At 39.5% G+C, this 21,147-nt stretch overlaps 1 protein-coding gene across 1 annotated transcript in view; it reads left to right on the forward strand.

Moving 5' to 3' along the window:
• Positions 1-21,147, forward strand: part of LOC121281068 (pro-neuregulin-2, membrane-bound isoform-like) — a 167,293-nt gene that overhangs the window by 35,536 nt on the left and 110,610 nt on the right. Inside the window, exon 3 of the mRNA XM_041193698.1 lies at positions 5,694-5,812. Coding sequence (XP_041049632.1) covers positions 5,694-5,812 — 119 coding nt within the window. The remainder of the gene's footprint in view (positions 1-5,693; positions 5,813-21,147) is intronic.

A 21,147-nucleotide genomic window follows, 5' to 3' on the forward strand; every position in this document is an offset into this window, starting at 1 on the left:
TGCACGCTGGAGTTGGCTGTGCGCCCACCAATATGTAAACAGCCTATTAAGGCCATTAAGGATCTAATTAAGGTGGTTGTAATCACTGCCCGTCTCACCTTAAGGTCGGTGGGCAGGCGAAAAGGCCAAGCGGCCTTCACAATTTTTAAGAAACCTGAGCTATGAGTGAGATAAGGTTTCCTAAAGCTTTTCTTAAATAAATAAATAAAATTTCACATAAATGAAAACATGTCCCATCTCATTTGACACAGTCACATGAGGGGACATGTTTAAATAAATTTATAAACCTTTTATTTAACAATTTCAAAAACCCTTCAATCTCCCTGAGGCAGCTCCATGCCTCAGGGAGATAAAAGCGTTCTTTCGCACACATGCGCGAAAGAGCACTGGCCTCGACTCTCCCTCCTTCCCCCACCCACACAGGTAGCGCTGAGCAATACCAGTCACGTCTTACGCTGGGCAAGCCTTAATTGGCCCACCTGCATAAAATAGCGGCGCGGAGCCGATCATTGGCAGCGACTGCCCGCTCCCACCAAACCTTCCCGCCGCCTGAAAAATTCAGGCCCATGTTGACTCTGCCTGATTACCTTGAACTTATCCAAGTGCTTTGCTATAGCTTCTCTAACCATAGCTTCTAACATTTTCCCTATGACCGATGTTAAGCTAATTGGCCTACAGTTCCCCCTTTCTGTCTCCCTCCCTTTTTGAATAATGGTGTTCCATTTGCTATCTTCCAATCTAATGGGACCTTCCCCAAATCTAGGGAGTTTTGGAAAATTAAAACCAATGCATCAATTATCTCACTAGCCACTTCTTTTAAGACCCTAGGATGAAGGCCATCAGGATCCTGCAGCTCTACCACTTCTCTGGTGATTGTAATTTTTCTGAGTTCCTCCCTTCCTTCCATTTCCTGATTTATAGTTGCTTTTGGGATGTTACTTGTATCCTCTGTAGTGAAAATTGATGCAAAATGCCTGTTCAATTCATCTGCCATCTCCTTATTTTCCATTATCAACGCTCCAGACTTGCTTTTCTATAGGACCAATGCTCAGTTTGCTAACTTGTTTCTTTTTTAAATATTTATAGACATTTTTACTATCTGTTTTTATATTTCTGGCTAGCTTTCTCTCACACCCTATTTTTTCCCTCCTTATTAATCTTAAAGTCACCCTTTGCTGTTCTTTATATTCTGTCCAATCTTCTGGCCTTCCACCTATCTTTGCACAATTATATACTTTTTCTTTAAGTTTGATACTATCTTTAACCTTTCTAGTTAACCACAAATGGTGTGACCGTCCCTTGGAATTTTTCTTACTCATTGGAACATATCTATTCTGTGTATTCCTAAATGTTTGCCACAGCGTCTCTATTGACCTATCCCTCAACAAAATTTGCCAATCACTTTAGCCAGCTCTGCTTTCATGCCCTCATAATTGCCTTTATTTAAGTTTAAAAACATAGCCTAGGACCCACTCCTCTCTCTCTCTCAAACTGAAAGTAAAATTCATCATCATATAGTCACTGCTACCAAGGCGTACCTTCACTATGAGGTCATTAATTAATCCCATAGTTGCACAATACCAGGTCTAGTATAGCCTGCTCTCTGGTTGGCTCTAGAACACGTTCTAAGAAACTATCCTGGAAACATTCGATGAACTCAAGTAGGCTACCTTTGCCCATCTGACTTTTCCAGTCTCTATGTAGATTACAGTCTCCCATGATTATCGCCGTGCCTTTCTGACAATCTCCGATTATTCCTTCCTTTATGCTCCATCCTACCAATGATGAATTTTACATTCAGATTGAGGGAGAGAGGAGTGGGTCCAAGGCTATGTTTTTAAACTTAAATAAGGGCAATTATGAGGGCATGAAAGCACAGCTGGCTAAAGTGAATTGGAAAATTTGGTTAAGGCATAGGTCAATAGGGATACAGTGGCAAACATTTAAAGGAATATTTCAGAATACACAGAATTGATACATTCAATGAGTAAGAAAAAACCCAAGGGACAAGCACACCATCTGTGGTTAACCAAAAAGGTTAAAAATAATATAAAACTTAAACAAAAAGTACATAATTATGCAAAGATAGGTGGAAGGCCAGAAGATTGGACAGAATATAAGGAACAGCAAAGGGTGACTAAAAGATTAATAAAGAGGGAAAATTAGAGTGTGAGAGAAAGCTAGCCAGAAATATAAAAACAGATAGTAAGAGTTTCTATAAATATTTTTAAAAGGAGCATGTTAACAAAGTGAGCATTGGTCCTATAGAAAGTGAGTTACTATTAGGAGGCCTGTACCTGACTCCCACAAGTGACTTCTTGTCTTTACCATTTCTCATCTCTACCCAAACTGTTTCCACATCCTGGTTTCCTGAACTTAGGTCATTCCTCTCTATTGCGCTAATACCATCATTAACTAACAGAGCCATCCCTCCACCTTTTCGCTTCCTGTTCTTCCTAAATGTCCTATACCCATTAATATTCAGCTCCCAATCCATGTTTTCCTGCAGCCATGTCCCTGTATTGGCTATTAAATCGTACGTATTTATTTCTATGTGCATTCTCAGTTCATCTGTTTGTTTCAAATGCTTTGTGCAATCAGATACAGAACCTTTAGTTTTATCCCTTTATTCATTCTATAAACTCTAGTCTCATTTGTTGATTTACTGTTAGGTTTGTATTCTCTACCCCTTCCTAGAACGGTCTGTTTTTCATTTCCCGTAATAAAACCTTTCTTTTTTGCCTTGTCTCTACTCTTTGATTTACCACATCTTCCCAAATCTGTCCCCTTGCCCCCACTACTTAGTTTAAAACCCTCACTAGTTATGCAGCTCGCAAGAACACTGGTCCCAGCATGGTGCATGTGTAGACCATCCAAATGGTACAGATCCCACTTTCCCCAGTAACGGTGCCAGTGCCCCATGAACCGGAACCCACTTCTACACCAGGCTTTGAGCCACGCATTCATCTCTCTAATCTGATTTGACCTATGTTTGTACCTGGCTCAGGTAACAATCCAGAGATTATGACCTTTTGAGGTTCTGCTTCTTAATTTGGTGCCAAGGCCCTCATACTGATTATGAAGAACCTGCTTCTTTGTCTTGCCTGTGTCGTTGGTACCAACATGGACCACAATGATTGGGTCCTCCCCCTTCCACTGCAAGTTCCTCTCCAGCCCCGAGCAGATGTCCTGAACCCTGGCACTGGGCAGGCAACACAGCCGTCTGGACTCTCACTCTTTGCTGCAGGAACAGTATCAATACATCTGGATATACTGTCCCCAACTACCACTACATTCCTTATTACATCCCCTGCTTGAATGGCTTCCTGTACCACGGTGCCATGGCCAGTTAGCTCATGCACCCTGCAGCCCCCACTCCCATCCAAACAAGCTGAAAAAACCTCAAACCTGTTGGACAAATGCAAGGGCTGAGGCTGCTACACCCCTGCCATCTGGGTCACCTCACCTGCCTCACTTGTAGTCACACCCTCCTGTCCCTGACCACTGACCAAATCAGAAGACTCTATCCTAAGGGATGTGACCGCCTCCTGGAATAAAATGTCCAGATAACTGTCCCCTCCCTGATATGCCGCAGTGTCTGCAGATCAACCTCCAGCTCAATAACTTGGGGCTGAATTTCCTGCAGCCGCAAACACTTACTGCAGATGTGTTTGCTTGGATCACAGTATCCAGAGGCTTCCACATCCTGCAATCGCAGCACATCACCTGTCCTGCCATCTCCAATATATGTTAATTGAACCATTAATAATTGCTAATTAATTAATTATAATTAATAATGAATAAAGCCGACACCTTCCAATAGGTTTAGGCGCTGCCAATAAATTTTACAATACTAATAAAACAATACAGCACTTACAATACTGATAATACTAATAGTACATAATAATAATGCTGGTTTACCTACTCCAGCTGCACCAAAGTGGAAATCAAATATTGGAGGCTGAAAAAGAGTAGAAGACAAACAAAGCACCTCCTCCCCTCCCTTCACTGAACACCCCTCTCAGCACACTTCACTTCTTGGAGTAAACTTTAGCTAAAGCATCTCTTTTCCCCTATGTACTGAATTCCCACCTTGAACCAAATTCCCCAATATACCCACTCGACCTCTGTCTCACTCAGGCCGAAGTCTCCCCTCTCTGACCATGCGCCTCTTACTGACTTGGACCTGCTATGGCCAATCTGGGCCCCATTCCGGCTGCCTCGTGCTCCACTTCAGCCTTTCTGAGCCCTGCTTCAGATGCCTCGCACTGTGCTCTGGCCTGCCTGGGCCCCACTCGTGCTTGAATGGGCCCCACTGCTCTGGCTGCCTCACGCTCTGGGCCTTGGAGCTTACCTTCAAAACTTATCTTCCCACTCTTTGCTGCTCGCCCATTCAGAGGCTGGTTTCTCTCTGCATTTGGTGCTGATAGGCTCACTAGTGAGCCTGAGCCTAACAGCAGCGAATGCAGGTAGGAACCAGCCTGTAGTTAGATAAGCAGCTTTACAGTATTTTTCAAATATAAGTAGCTGAACGTCTAGCAAGTTTGGCGGGCTGCATCAAGTTGCACAAGCCTGCTTTAAATAGAAGATGCTGGACCGATGCTCTGGTGCGCTCCAGCAGCACTACACCATTGAGTGAGAGAGAGAGAGATCTTTACTGCTCTATTCCAGCAATGTTTTTAGATGACTGTGATGTTTCTTTTTCCTCTCCTCCTGATTCTGTTTGGCAGAGCCAGTTTTTTGTTTAAACTCCGGTCTGTATATTTCCAGAAAGGAATTCGATTAGCATGTCTTGCAGTCATTGTAGCAGACAGAGTATTCCCATTTTTTTGATCTATTCATCTCAAAATGTTTGACACATTTCAAGATAGAAATCAACAAGAGATGGGGGTCATTTGATCCTCCAGGGTTTTCACTATCTGATGAGCATATAGCTGGTTAGCAGTTCCCATTGTCTTGACAGAATGATAGTTGATTAATGTCCAAACACTTTGTATTTTTAATGCCTTCCTTTCAAGAGAGTCCCTGTTTGATGTGGGCCTTGACACCTTCTCAGGTGTGAAATTCCATGCAACAAGTCTGCAGTGCAATTCAAATGGAAACTTTTCAGCAAAGTGGTCAACTTATAGTATCAGACATCAGGTGATTCATGGCAACCATTTTTTGATCAATGTCTTTTCATGTATTTTTTTTTAAACAGGGCTTCTTTAAGCTGTTCAATATGTCTGTGCTTAGCAGGCCATGTTGTAGATAGACCTCACTGAGTCATAGTTTTCTGTCCTTGTGACACAGTTTAGAGCAAAGAAAATGAATCATAATATAGATTGCAAATGGATGCAAGTCTTCTGCTGTAAAACTGTGTCCTGTTCAACTTTTCCATTTCATTATTCTGACAATTTACAAATATATATAAAACAAAAACAGAATTACCTGGAAAAACTCAGCAGGTCTGGCAGCATCGGCGGAGAAGAAAAGAGTTGACGTTTCGAGTCCTCATGACCCTTCGACAGAACTGGGTCATGAGGACTCGAAACGTCAACTCTTTTCTTCTCCGCCGATGCTGCCAGACCTGCTGAGTTTTTCCAGGTAATTCTGTTTTTGTTTTGGATTTCCAGCATCCGCAGTTTTTTTGTTTTTATATATATACAAATATATATACATTAGATTGATTCCATTTAATTTTCTTTCTACAGAAAAAACTCGAGACTTCAGATAAATAAACTGAAGGTGGAAGATGCTGGGGAATATACATGTGAGGCTGAGAATGCATTAGGCAAGGACACTTCTAAAACTACCATTAATGTGCAAGCTGGTGAGTGTGTAAATGTTCTGTAGCTTTGTTAATGTTTCTATTATGTAGAGTACTATCAAATCAGTATCCTAAGGGGGTTAATAGAATTTGTACTGATTGTTATAATATTCTTTATAAGAAAGTATTTATATAGAATCAGAATGTTCTTAAATAGTCAACGTCATTTTAAACAGGACAGTGTTGATTGAACTATACCTAGGAATGAAAGAATTAGTAAACTATTTAATCTTGAGAAAGGGAAACTGATGTTGGTGAATGGGGTTTCAGATATTTCGTAATGTCATGGTTGTTGTAGTCATGCCCATGATTTGAGAAGAGGCTATCAATTCCTATGCATCTTTCAACAAATACGGTATTTGACAACATTTGTTGATGATGAATAAATATTATCTGGGCTCCTGTTTGAATTTTAAAAAGGGCTATCCAAGTCCTGAAACATAAAGTGTTGCTTCTGAAACCATTAATCTCTCTCTTTTGCTCAGCTGCTGCTGTTTCTGCAGAGTCATAGACACCTCACGTCACCTCTGCTTTTGATGTCCTTATTCCCAGTAAAGCTCTTACTATCGCCCATTTCCGTTTTTGGCCCTGGTATAGGCCCCACATTCTTCCCTTTAAGTCCAAAGAATTCAGATTTAAATGGTGCATGACTAGTTCAGCCCTCGATCTTCAAATCAGGCTGGACCACTTTAAGTACAACCAAACTCTTCTCTCTTTTGCCAAAACTGTGCGTTACTCCCAGATCATCCTGAAAAGCAGCTGAAACCCCTCACTCCTTTTCTTAGTTGTTAAGTCTCCTTAAACTTATCTCCTTGCCGACTCCATCTTTGCCTCCAACAAGAAGTGCAAGCAGCTCTTGGACTTCTCTCACTGATGATCCACCCAGCTACCTCTGACGCATCCCACCCTTTCCCTTACCTATAAAGCTAAACCCCCCATCCCGCCCCAAAGACTTCCATTTTGTTGTATCTCTCCTATGCTCCTTATGCCCACACTGAGCTCATCATGGCGATGGGACCTGCTTACTTTTTCAAACTTATTCCTGCTAAATTGCAGAGCACACAGTATACTTTCCTGACCTCCAGGGTAGTTAATAGTGTGCTTGTTTCTCTTTCCTCAAGTACTGTCCCCATCTTTTTATATCTGTTGCCATCCTCCCCCTCCTCTCCAAGCCTTTGAGCATATTGTTGCCTCTCAAATTCATGCCCAGCTTTCACACAACCTCATGTTTGAACTTTTCCAATCAGGTTTCCACCCCTGTCCCACCACTGATATGGTCCTAATCAATGTCACAAATGACAGTGTCTGTGGCTGGGATTGTGCTTCATTATCAATTCATTTCCTTCTCAACCTCTGCACTTTGACACGGTTGAACTCCCCATGCTCTTTCGACGATCTCTTCGCCATTGTCTAGCTGTGGGACTGCCCTTGCCAGGTAGCATGCTTACCTGTCCAGTTGTAGCCAGAAAGTCATCTGCAAACTGGGGGTGTTTGGTGGGGTTCCAGTGGGTACATAGGTGACTGCTAAGGCCGATCTGACCCAGAAGGTTCTGCTGCAAATAGTGCAGGATACCACAGACGATTGAGTTTTGGGTGATTTACCGGCTCGGAATTTGCTCTCCTTGCATTTTTTCTCTGCTTCTGATGTGCGCTTGCATTCAAAGGAGGCCACACCCTTTTTTATTTGGTTGCTCCAAGTACAGCAATCCTGGGCGAGCTTCTCCCTGGACAAATGGTCAATATCAAAACTCCTAAGTGAAGCCTTCAAAGTATCCCTGCAGAGCTTACTTTGACCACCAGGAGAGCACAACCCAGACTTGAGCTCTCCATAGAAGATTTGCTTTAATATGAGCGGGTTAGGCATTCTGGCTACATGACCAGCCCAATTTAGCTGTGACTGTCCCCATATGACACTGGCTTAGATTGCCAGTTCGGGTGAGCACCTCAGTGTCTGGCATTTTGTCCTGCTATCTCATCTTTAGAAGCTTCTGAAGGCAGCTCATGTAATAGGACAATAAACAAAGTAGTAGCTCTGGAAAAACTCAGCAGGTCTGGCAGCATCGGCGGAGAAGAAAAGAGTTGACGTTTCGAGTCCTCAGGACCCTTCAACAGAACTGAGTGAATCTAAGGAGAAGGGGGGCGGTGGGGAGAGAAGTGGGGCCACTTCTCTCCCCACCACCCCCCCCCCCCACCTTAAACCAGCTTATATTTCACCCCTCTCCTTAGATTCACTCAGTTCTGTTGAAGGGTCATGAGGACTCGAAACGTCAACTCTTTTCTTCTCCGCCAATGCTGCCAGACCTGCTGAGCTTTTCCAGGTAATTCTGTTTTTGTTTTGGATTTCCAGCATCCGCAGTTTTTTGTTTTTATAAAGTAGTAGCTCTGTTCCTTTTTCTTTCTTTCTGTCTTTTCTTTTGTTCATTCATTCTTTCATCAAATTGTTTTGTACTTTAATACGAGTGTCGCCAGGTTATTTGGTTTGGTTTGAACATCAGCAACAGGAAGACAAATGTCATGGTCCAGGATGTTGTCATACTGCCATCTGTCAGCATTAACAATGTGATGCTTGAGGTTGTTGATAGCTTCACATATCTAGGCTCCACAATCACCTGCAATCTGTCACTTGATGCTGAAATCAACAAACGCATTGCAAAAGCTGCAGCTGTTTTGCCCAAACAGAGTAAGAGCATGTTGAACAACAGCAACCTGACTGAATACACCAAACTGCAACTCTACCAAACCTAAGAAATCGGTGCAACCCTCTACCATGGTGAGACCTCGACATCATAGGCTAGGCAGGAGAAAAGGCTGAACGGTTTCGAAATTCGCTGCCTTAGACATATCCTCGGCATCTCTTGGCAAGGACAAGGTCAACAACTCAGAGGTCATGGAGTGTGCTAAATCCATCAGCATACACTTATTGCTAAATCAACAATGTCTGCATTGGCTCAGCGAATGGATGATGAATGATGATACCCAAAGTCCTTCTGTACGGTGAATTGGACATTGAGTCACAACCTCTGGGCGTCCATACCTCTGCTACAAGGCTACCTGCAAGCAAGATATGAAAATGGTGGATATTGATACAACTGGGAGATGGTTACAGAAGACCATGACATCTGGAGCCTGACTGGTTGGAAGGACATTGGACAAGATGAGCAGAAACGACAAGTTCAGCTGACCGAGAAGAGGGCCCAGAGAAAACAGAGGCTAGCGAATTGTGTACCTTCTCAGTGCACTGTCTTCCTCTGCAGCAAATGCAGCAGGGACTGCCATGCCAGAATGGGGCTCCTGTGGCACACCAGCTGATGCTTAACACAGAGTTGACCATCACGGCACAAACCATAATCTTATGAGATGGAAGGCTGCCATAGACCTACTATGTTATATGTTTGTAGCTCAACAACCACTATGGCAGTAGTGACATAGTGAGGCAGCAGTGTTACTGAATGGAGTTTGTGTCAGACTCAGAGTTGGATTCATTGGATTATTATATTAAAAATTACTTCCCTTACAAGACATTTTGGGGACTTCCTGAGGGCCTATATCATGGGTCTTATGGATTATTCTGGCCTTTGCTTTTACCGAAACAATATTTTTAGTTGCTCAGTTTAAAATTGTTGGTTTCTTTACATTTTTGAGTCATCTATTCAAGTTGAGTTACAGATGATTTCTATCATCAGATTTTTCAGTGGCAACCTGGGATCCAAATGAAAAATGTCAGGGAAGAGAGGGCTTGGCCAATTGCAATGACCATCTGTATGGGAGTACAAATCTGAAAGAAAGAGAATACTGTTTCTGTTCACCCAGTAATATGTAATATTGATATACCCTTGTGAATTAGGGATTTTTAGATGCATAATAAAATGGTTTAAATAATTGTACATATGGCCCATAACCTACAGCAGTAGTAGTTAAATTGCATAATGATGCAATAATTAGAAATTAATATGCTTATTTTTGAGTAATCAGAATCAGGTTATAATCCAAGGCAGAGGTCATTTTATTAGTAATATATTTGTTCAAGCAGATTATTGAACTATCTTCTCCAACATTGTAATCTTGTTGGAGAGGAAACTGTGTTTCATTGCACAGGAAAGGAAAGTGATAACTCCACAAGATCCTTTTAACAGCAGCAGTTTCTTTTCTTTTACTTCACATAAAGTCAATGGGTTCATAGAGTACTGACCAAACCATAAAGAAATGCATTCTTAAACCTACATTTGCTACCATTAATTTAGCAAAGACAATAACTCTTCCACAGCAAGTAGCTGCTGCCAAAAGCTCAGTTAAATCTGTTTATCTTTGAAATGTTAAGATAAAAAGTTTACAGAACTGAAATTAACAGAGTCACTTTGTATTTCTGTACTGATTGTGGGTCTATTCTGTCATTCATAACATTTTTAGGCCTGTTATCAGGGTTCAGTGCCCAATATCCATTGCTTTAAAATATGGTAGATAATGCATATTAAATGTTTTTCCTATGCTCTCCTGTCATGTCCAAGTGACCATGGCAGGAAATATTTTGTTAGTTAACAAAGTATTACCGCAAATAGCCATTTTTTTTCTTATTGAGGAATCTATAAATTGCAATTTATCATTCTCAAGTTTAAAATAATTTCACCAAGTACAATTTCAACCAATGAAACTTTATTCTTATAATTTTAAATGGCATTGAACTATTGTGTGTGTGTATATATATATAATATATATATACATATATATAAAATGATGTGTTGCAATAGCAGATAAAAGCACATATATGTAAGCTGAACTCACTGTATCATCCTTTAGAGGGCAGTGTGACAATTGTACATAGGCTATTATCAATGCATGTCCTAACAGTGCAAATTGTCATATTGTTGAGCTTATTACTGTCTGTAGGCCAAGAGAGAAGTGGTGATGCAAAAGACAGCTGTTGTTCTAAGTAGGAAATCTGTTGTCAATCATAAGTTCCCTTTTGTATGGAGTATGAGGTGGCTGATCTTTCCGTTGTAATGCCCAGGACTTAATTATTATAATTATCCAAGAAGTTGTCCTTGGCAGCAGGTGCAATTGTCCTGAGTTTTAAAACTTGAAACTGATGACATTAATGACCAACATTTTGTACATTTGTGAACAAGAGATGCCCAACTGATTCACTGAGGTAGTGCTTGTGCTCAAATAAATACACTCGCTCAGTGGGCAGAAAGAAGATAAATATTAAATTGCAAGATTTTAATCTCTCAAATCCATAAAATGGGTAACTATAGTTATGTAACTTATGCTGCCAGTGAAATCTGAATTTAAAAATGTGGAAGTGCTTAGTTCTTGCATTGTTGTTCTTGCACCAAACATTATGCAGAAAATCTCAGTCAATATATTTACAGATGATAATCTGTGGTCAAAAAACAACTATTAGTTACCTATTATTTTCTTTTGTTTGTCCATGTCTCTTTATCATCTGCAATCAGTGTTATACTGTCGGGTTTACATTGCAAAACTGCAATCTGAAGAAATTCATGAAAATCCTTATGATTCAAGGTTAAATTATAATTTTAGAACTGTCGACAATTTAAAACAGAGATTCCTACTGTGACAAACAAAACTTTAAGTCAATAATAGTATTATCACTCAGCAGCAAAAGTGCTACAATTGAGGTATGACACTTATACTGCCCTTCATATTACTCTGTAAGTAAGTTTGGCACTGCTCGAGTTTAGGAGTAAACTAGAGCACTTAGAGCATGTGGTTCATTTTACCAAATCAAATCCTTCAAGATCTAAAGATGTGGAACAGCAGCATAATTATTACCAGACTAAGAAGCTTAAGGCCTTTGCTAAAGATCTGGCGACATAGGGCTGGATTTTACACTCTGCCTGCCAGTGGGTTTGAAGGTGGAGAGGCATGTAAAATCCAATCAGTGGCTATCCAATTAATGGCCACCTAATTGCCCTGCTGGTATTTTGTCTGAGGCAGGGTGAGGCCCAAGCCATGCAGGATACCCAAAAGTTTAGCTTTGCGGGCTTGTGTCATGCAAGGTGGGGGGTGGGGGCCTTGGCCTATCAGAGTCACTCCACCCCCCCCCCCCCCCCCCCCCCCCCCCCCCCCAACCCTCCCCCTGCCCACTTCAATCTGATCTCTCCACCCAACCCTCCAATTGCCCCAGTCATCCCCACTCACCACCCCATTGCCTTGACCCCCCCACCTCTCCCCCCCAACCACAGACTTAGATGTCAGTCCAGGTTCTTCAGCATTTGAGACTGTAGTCCCAGCCGTGGCTTCCGGTGGCGCTGCTGCAATTACAGAGCTGCTGGATATCTGGTTGGCCGGCAGCTCTCTAAGGCAGAACTCCCTCCCAAGAAAGAGCCGTTAAATTGCTGTAAGGCAGCCATCAGGATTGTTGGTGGGATTCCCCTTCCTGCCCCGATCTTTTACCCGGGAGGGCAAGGACCATGGTGCCCCCTAATATCCAGCCCATGAATTCAAATCTTATCATGATATTTGAGAATTTAAATTCCATTAAATAAATATGGAATTAAAAGCTAGTATCAGTACAATAAAAACTCATCTGGTTCACTAATGTCTGATAGGAAAGGAAATATGCTGTCCTTACCTGGTCTGGCCTATACTTGACCCCAGACCTGGAAAAATGTGGTTGACTCACAACCACCCTCTCAAATGGCCTAGCAAACCATTCAGTTGTATTCAAAAAGGTATGTGAAGATGGATTTTTTAAAATATTTTTGGGAACATGGTGGTATTCTGTAAAGAAGGCTATGTGTATGTGTGCATTATTAATTAAACTGGGATAAGGTTGGTAAAGATAGCTTGTCTGTGAGAGCAGAGAGATGAAAGGTTAAATATTAGATGCATGCATTTGTAATGAAAGGCTATGGTGGGTGAAGTTGAATGTATGAGTAAATAAGTTGAGTTTTAAAATTTACAATAGGTGAGAGGTAAGGACTTTCCTTTTCAGCTGTTAAATTTCAAAGGGAATTTAGAAGTGACAAGGCACTTTTACAACTTACAAAGATTTCATAAGTAAACAAGGAAAGGTTATTAAATTTTATTTGACCCGAAAGTGAAGGTAATATGAAAGCATGAAAGATTTTTATATTTTGGGAAAATTGAGTTCAAAGAGGGGCTTAGAACAATGGAGCTTAAGATAAAAAGGGAAAAGGATATTTAAGGAAAGATGTTCAGTTGAGTTGGGTTGGCTGTGTGGGGAGGTTTCCTGAGACCAGATCTGTGCTGAGAAAAGTTGTGAATTTGAAGCAGCTATCTAGTTTCAAGCCAGAAAAGTCTTTGTTTACAGAAATCAGTCAGTTTCTGGACTTCCTTTGGTTTTCCACAGCAGAGTGGGAGAGAGTGAGAAGTCATGTGGTATACTTTATTAAATAGCAGCAGTTTTTGCCTTGGGTAATATTACTGGATTTTTATAGTTAAAATCTATAAGGGAGCTGTTGTCAAATAGTTTATTTGTGGGTTCTGATCAAGTGGGTTTTTTGGGGAATGTTTTCTGGGACTGATTTAACTGTGTGATTTTAATTTTGTACATTTAAGGTTTTTTTTCCTTCTTCTTAATAAATCTTTTGCTTTTAAAATCCTAAAAGTGTTACTGGGATTCTATGCTTCTGGGATCAGTAGTTTTCCCCTCGTTTTCAGAATTACAAAAAAAAAGTTATGATCGGTAAGACAGGTTTCCCTCTGGGATTTAGCTTGCTTAGCAAATAACATCAGCTACAGTCATAACAGGTGGCTCACCACCAATTTCTCAAGGCTAATGAGCGATCGGCAATAAAAGCTGTCCTTGCTAGTGTCGCCCAGGTCCCAGGAATGAATAAAAAAATGTTTCCTCACCTCTGTGGCTAGGAAGTTTGATTAACACAATTAAGTAGATAGACCAGTTTCCTTGTTTGCAATAATGTTATATGCTGAAAGTGTTGGTTTCTGAGACACAATTCCAGCCCCAACTATTATAATGGATCCAGTACTACTTAAGAAGCTCGCAAATGATAAACATTGTAATAGTAAACCACACATACTTAAAAAAAATTCTGTGACTATGGTTTACATTGACTGAATATAACTGCATAAACTTCAAAAATCATGACACTTGTAATTAATAAGAATGTGTACTACTTGTAAGTAGATACTGTAAAACATAAAATTGGACATTAAAAATTTTTACTTGATCTATTTCTACTTTAGTTGTTGAACTTGAAAACTAGGAGTAAAAATTATTGTACAGTTGAGCCTTCAAGCATTACAGAAAACAGTTGTGAAGTAATAACTTTGCATGGATTGACTAGATTTGCTATGGGACTGATTAGGAATGAGATTTGAACATTTTGAACAGAGCGTTTTTGGCTGAAGTTACTGTGTACACCATTGATACATAAACCTAGCAGTTGCTTTGTATTCGTGCCAGTTACAAGCCAAAAGACCTTAACAAATGTAAAGAAAGTAAATTACTCTCAGTCTGAGGGAGCAGTGACTGAATGTCAAGAGTGCTTTCATTGAAAGCATATGGTTGAGTGTTTGATTTTACTTAAATCCATAAGTGTCAGAAATATGGGAGCATGTAATTTGTAAAATGAGATAACTTAACAGCTTACTGTAGAATGAACTCTTTTGTACTGCTCCAGCATGTTTACAATGAGTAATAGGATAGTTGAAGTGAGAAATTGCATTAGTAACCTTTAGACAGAAAATCTGAGACCAAATAAGTGGAGTCTGCAAGACAACAATTGTGAACTGTGCAAATCTCTCTCTTGATGGTTACCCTGCAATGTGTAAAAGCAGATCATTTGTTTTCAAAGACATGAGGTGAAATTGTCATTCAGTGGTAGCACAAAACAGGTTATAGTGAATAGGCAGCCTTTTTAACAACCTGTCTGATTATGTTTTCCAGTAAAATTAATGGAAAACCAAATTGGGCAGTGCATAAAATGGCCTTCCAATTTGTACTGGTCCGTTTTGTGCTACCATTAAGGCCACTTCACCCCCACAAATTACTGAAATACATAACTTACCTATTGTTTGCAATATTACTTCTCTAACAACTTCTGAAGAAATTTAATTAATATGAGCAAGATGCCTGATTACTGATTCAACAAAGAGAGTCTGCTTTACACAGAGATTAAGGAAATGGCAGCAGAACGTGAAAAATGGATCCATAATTAAGTGAGACAGCTCCAATGCTTTAGACTTTTTAAAGAAGCACATTTAATTAAGATATGCTCATTTTCATTGTGGCATTTCATCATCTTTCAAAAATGCTTTCTTGTTGCAGGCTACTAGAATTATTATTTTTGTATATTAATATTCATATGAAAAATAACAATTTGTTCAAACATTTTTTATAAATCTGGTGTATTGAGATGTTAGAAATTAATTTTCAGGTAATGATGGTTGATAATGACAAGAACATGCATTTCACTTTAACCGTCATGGTTACACTCAACAAGAATTATCAATTGAGGTAGAATTAATGCCTTGTTGAAATATTTTTGTGGCATATTTATGCCCACGTATAACCAGAAGATATGAATATAAAATCAGCAATGTTAGCGATGAGGAGAATTTGTTTTTGCCAACATGAATATGCAGAACAGACTCCCAGAAAAACAGTTAATGTTAGGTTAGTTAGTTCCTTTGAAGGGGGTTGGATAAGTGTCTGTTTAAAACTAGATTGCAGTTTATTACAATAGTCTCACATGATGTAATACATTATGGAATACAAGGGTTCATGCTCTCCTGAGACCATGGATAAGTTGTCTATGCAAAGCAGCCGGTCAGAGTTGTATGTTTGTGTTGTACGACTGAATTAATATTCTGGCATTATAGCTTCTTCTGTTCACTAATATTAGCAAAAGGTTGTCATTACTATGAATCTGTGACATTTTATACTATGACATTAGTAAATGGAGGCTATAATGAGAATCAGGCATCAATTTTACTGATCTTTGCTTTTGGGTATTTGTTTTTAGTGTCTTCTTTGATGGAATGAATGGATTAGGTGGAGTTCTCAATGGAACAGATTGCATGCAGTTTGTGGAGAGAGAAGACCTTGGTAGATTGACTGGCATTCTTTGCTCAAACCTTTCAAACTCTGTAAATGCTGTTTACTTTATCACATCATTTGGAACTACAGAAGTGTTGAATATGATTTTTCTTTTGCTTGGGACTACAATATTTTAAATTCTGCATGTTGATTCAGTACATGAATAGAAGTTCGATTTAGTACATGAACAGAAGTTTGATTTAAAGGACACTTGATAATAGGTCCCACAAGTAACATTTCTCCACGTCCTACCACAACAACAGTACATAATTCCATCTATCTGTCCACCCTCTGCCATTCACATGCTGTGAAATTCAACTTCGGCAAGAGCATAAGCTGTACAGTGATGCGTTGGCTGCCTGCTATATACCCCACCCAATTGAGTTCAACATAAAGAAAAGTTAGCTAGGATATATGAGTGGCCAGTTCTCTACCACATGTTTTGTGATTGTCAAAGTTAAAGTTCACTCCTATAATCCATTCAATACAAATGTAAATTCTAGTTTTCTCTTTCAAAATATAAAAAATGGGTTTTAGTATTAAATTCTGCCAATTAAGCCAAAAATATGCCAAAGGTCCCATTGGATACAATATTTTTTTGAACAATTGTACCCAACATTAAATGACGAATTTTAATGCATCCATTATCTGCCCCGCCCGATTTCCTTCCTGTTGACTTCAAACAGTCTGTTTAATGAGACTTCAATTTAATGCATTGTTTCCATGACTGATGTGCTATTGTACTGGGTAGTTGTTGCAAAATTTTGTATTCAGTGATGTTTTGGTATTTATTCTCTATATATCTACCGAAAGAATTTTATAAAATAAAGGAAATCTAGTAGTCTGAAGCAGCTACTTTAATATTTGGATTACTTGTCCTCAGGTATTATGTATTGTGTGATTATTTGAGGGACCTGATGAACTAGCTATTGCACTACCTGATTCTAACTGGGTTCAACCTAATAAATAGCAGACTCTAGGCTTCACTGAGGCTTTGTGTATTGTAAGTGCATTTCTTCACACCCAATTACTTTGCAAAGGCGGTTTCTAGAACATATTCACCACAGCAGACGTTGGCTAACTGTTGCAATTGAGGCAAATAAGAGAACAAATCCCACCGCAGCAGGTGAGTTACACAGTTTTCTACATTACAAACTAGTGGGTGGTATTGGAGCCTGAAGGATTGACAGCCGCCTGTGGGCAATAATTCAAATACAAAACTGCACATGGAAACTCTCAGCTGCACCATGTCTCTGGATTAAAAAGCAAAAAAAAAATCACTGCATTAATGATTAAATTCATGTAGATTTTTCCATAACCCAGGAGCAGCATAACATTTTATTCTTAGATCCTTGCCTTTCTTTGTTCATAATAGTTGACTGAAATCTGATCGGTATGTGTGCAAACTGTGTTTGGTATTCCTCATGGAAAGACGAACTGTGATTGTTATTCCCCAGAGCAGCATCATGTGCCCTTCATGTCAGTTTACCAGCAGCTCTCCATATGTGACTCTTTATATTAGCATAATCGATTGCTCATCCTTCTCACCTAGAGATATATTAGATGGTTTTCCTTATGCCGTGTATGACGATGTGCTGTTTGAAGGTTGTTCAGCCGGTGTGCAGCTCTGACTGGAGTGTTTCAATTGCAAGTAGTTTTTAACTGGAGGACACACTGTTGTGCTGCTCATTAGATTTTAATACAACTGACAGCTAAGGTGTTCAGAGACCTTGTTCATCTGCAAGATGTTGGGGATTGCTTGTCAGTTGTGCATTTCTAGTAAAAGAGAACAGTGTTCTCAGCAAAAGGGACTACAATATTTTGTTTCATGGTAAGAAATAGTGCAATTTAAAAATATTCTTTATTCTTGTTTCCACTCATCCTAACTCCATTACGTTAGAAGAAAGAAACAAAAAATTTGCATTACGTTATGTATTTTTGACAACTTCTGCTTATTTTCCTGGGTGAAGCAAAAAACATAAAGTAGGGCATAATTCATGCATCTTCCCTCAGTGTTTCTATGATACTAATATTTTCTGACCTTCTGGATTTAATTTTATATTTTGAGACATTGGCGATGGCTCAGGATGAGCCTGCTTATTCCTTGGCACCACCTATGCATTGTTTCTCTGCCACCATCCCCATTGATGCCTCAGGTGAGGATGAGGAAACCCAAAGCCAACTCAATGGAAATGATCCAAGCCCAGCAGAACCGACTGTTGATTATTTTTGTTGTGTCTGCACAGAGAGGAGCCATGTGCAAAAGTATATAAATTCTGACAAGATCTGTATCGTTTTGGTCCTGGCGTGTTTGATTTTCTTGATATTGTGCATTGCTGGTGCAAAATTGATTCTTGTGAGTGGAAAATACGATGAGAGTGATCTTCCAAATTTACTTGATCTGAAAGGGGTTGCACAGAGTTCGACTGGCACCTACTTCACTGAAACATTGCCTCTGCCTTTAAGTGAAGTGACTTCGGAAAGATCAGATCTTGCGACTGAGGAACAGGCTACAACTTCCTTAGATGTGCTGCAAGCTATACCCACTTCAAACTCTTCCTTCAAAAGTTCCGACAGTTTTAGATTTTCTAGTTACCCTTCTGCCTTTTCCTCATCTATGAAGTTATTGTTACAGTCGTCTCCTGTGACAGAGATTTCAACACAGTCCTTATCCACAACAGAGCTCAACATGATTACAACACAGGAATTCTGTAAGTAATCTCCTCTACAGTTTATTGTACTAACATTGAGCATCATTGTCTTAATGTTAAGAAATAAATTATACAAATAAATTGTTGTTTAAGTTCTGTCACATTCTGTAAAATCAAATATTTCTAATGCTTCATATTTGTAAGGTCACTTCTGGATTCAAGTTGGTGTTTGGTAGTGCACGAAGGTATTCTTATTACTGTCCCAATGAAACAGATAGTGTTGCTTTTCTGTGGGGTACAGTCCATAATATTCTCACACACTGGCTTGTTGCCCAGTCCTTGATTTAGAACACTTCTAATATTGTCATGAATTCTTCAAAATGTCAAAGTGCCAGATGTGTTTTACTTTGTTAATGTTTAACTTTTAAAAGTACAATGAATTTGAAGACATGTAAACATTTAGATTAGAGAAAATGTCAGAATTAATAGATTGCAAGAATCAATCACAAAAGCAGCATTGAAAAAAAACTAAGAAGAATCTGTGCTTCATCAGTATGTAGACAAAAGGGCAACAAAGGTCACATAGAGGACTAGAGATTGTGCAGTTCGTACTAACATGCTGAGTATAGAAAGAATCCTTATTGTCAATATTTTCAGAAATTTTATCCTAAAATGTATTTGCATTTAAAGGAAGTACTACCTAAAAATTCTGATATTTTCAAAAAACAGTAATTGAAATGCTACTTTTTCTGATCCAGTTACAACTTAATGTAGTAAATTAGATTTTCCTTGAATTGTAATTTGGATACAACAATAGGAGAGAGAGGCGAACAAAGCAGAAATAGAGCTTTTGGTCTTTTTATTGAAAACTGAAACCTAAGTGAAGAGCCTAGGTTGTGCTTTCAGCCACCTGGGCCCCATGTTCTGAAATTCTCTCCCTAAACTTTTCTGTTCCACTCACTCTCAACAACAATGACAACAACTTATATTTATATAGTGCCTTTAATGTAATGAAATGAAATGTCCCAAGGCACAGGACCATTATAAAATAAAGTTTTACAAAGTAAAACAAAGGAGAATTAGGTCAGATTATCAAAAGCTTGGTCAAAGAGGTAGATTTTAAAGAGTGCCTTAAAGGTAGGAAGTAAGGTAGAGAGGTGTAGGGAGGGTATTCCAGAGCTTGGGGCATAGGCTACTGATGGTGGGGCCAGCAATGGTGGAGTGATTAAAATGGGGGATGCAGATATCTCATTGGATTGTGTAGAGCTGGGGGAAATTACACAGATTGGGAGAGCAAGACCATGGAGGGGTTTGAAAACAAAGATGAGAATTTAAAAAAAAAATGTTATTTGACCCTGCAGGAGCTAATGTAGGTCAGCAAGCACAGGGTTGATGAGGGAACGGGACTTGCTGCAAGTTAAGATGCAAGCATGAGAAATTTGGATGCCATCCGGTTTATGGAAGTTGGGAGACCAGCCAGGGGTGCATTGGAATTATTAAATCTAGAAGTAACAAAGGCATGGGTGAGGGTTTCAGCACCAGGTGAGCTGAAACAGTGGCGAAGTCAGCGATGTTATGGAAGTTGTAGTAGGCAGTCTTTTTGATGGCATGAATGAGAGCAGAAGCTCATCTCAGGATCAAACGTGACATCAAGGTTGCGAACTGTCTGGCTTAATCTTAGTCTGTTGCCAGGACAAGGAATGAAGTCAGTAGCTAGGGAATAAAGTTTTGAATGATGACGTAAACAATGGGTCCAGTCTTCCGAATATTTAAGTGGAGGAAATTTCTGCTCATCCAGGACTGGGTGTTGATACAGCAATGGAAGAGTCCTCATTTAAGCTGCTCTCCCCTCCTTTAACTATGTTCTTGGTCACCTGCCCTAGTAACTCCCTATGTAGATCAGTATCAAATTTTGTTTAATAATGCTCCTGTGAAGCACTTTGGATGTTTTATTCATTAAAGGTCCTATATAAATTTGTTGTTGAATTGCATTGACCCAAACCAATCTGAGCACATTCTAAAATCATAGATTATGTTGATACTTGCACTCTGTGCATTGGAGGATTTCAGTAACTATTTTATTTTGAATTAATTATACATGGAATATGGAAACAGGCCATTTGGCCCAGTCAGATTATGTCAACATTTACCCTCCATGCAAGCAAAATGGTCCTAATCACAGCTAACCACTCTGTTCCTATATCCTTTCAACCCTTTTCCTTTACCTAGTTAGCCAATCTTATCCGAAATGTTCATATAATCAGGATCACTGGAGGGTATTCCACATTCACACAGCTTTCTGCATAAAGAAGCATCTCATGCCCTTTGTTCTAAATCTCTCAGATTTAATCTTGTATCTATTACTACTCATTCTTTCCACTGATTCATCTTTTCATAATATTAAACACGATTTACAGGACAACATAAGTATCATTATGATGGAAAAGGACTCAAATTTTCAAGTGTTTCTTCATATTACTGAAAAATACATTTTGTTGAAACTTTTCACCTTGCACTCATCAGGACAGCCGCAAGAATGCCAATGTCAGTGGAAGCCACACCTTTATTCTGTATGAGAAGAGAGTGCTGACTGGTTGGCAACTGTCAGTCATCATTAACTGGTGCATTCCCCATGGAAA

The sequence above is a fragment of the Carcharodon carcharias genome, chromosome 8 (genome assembly GCF_017639515.1).
Source record: "Carcharodon carcharias isolate sCarCar2 chromosome 8, sCarCar2.pri, whole genome shotgun sequence".
In the NCBI taxonomy this organism is placed as follows: Eukaryota; Metazoa; Chordata; class Chondrichthyes; order Lamniformes; family Lamnidae; genus Carcharodon; species Carcharodon carcharias.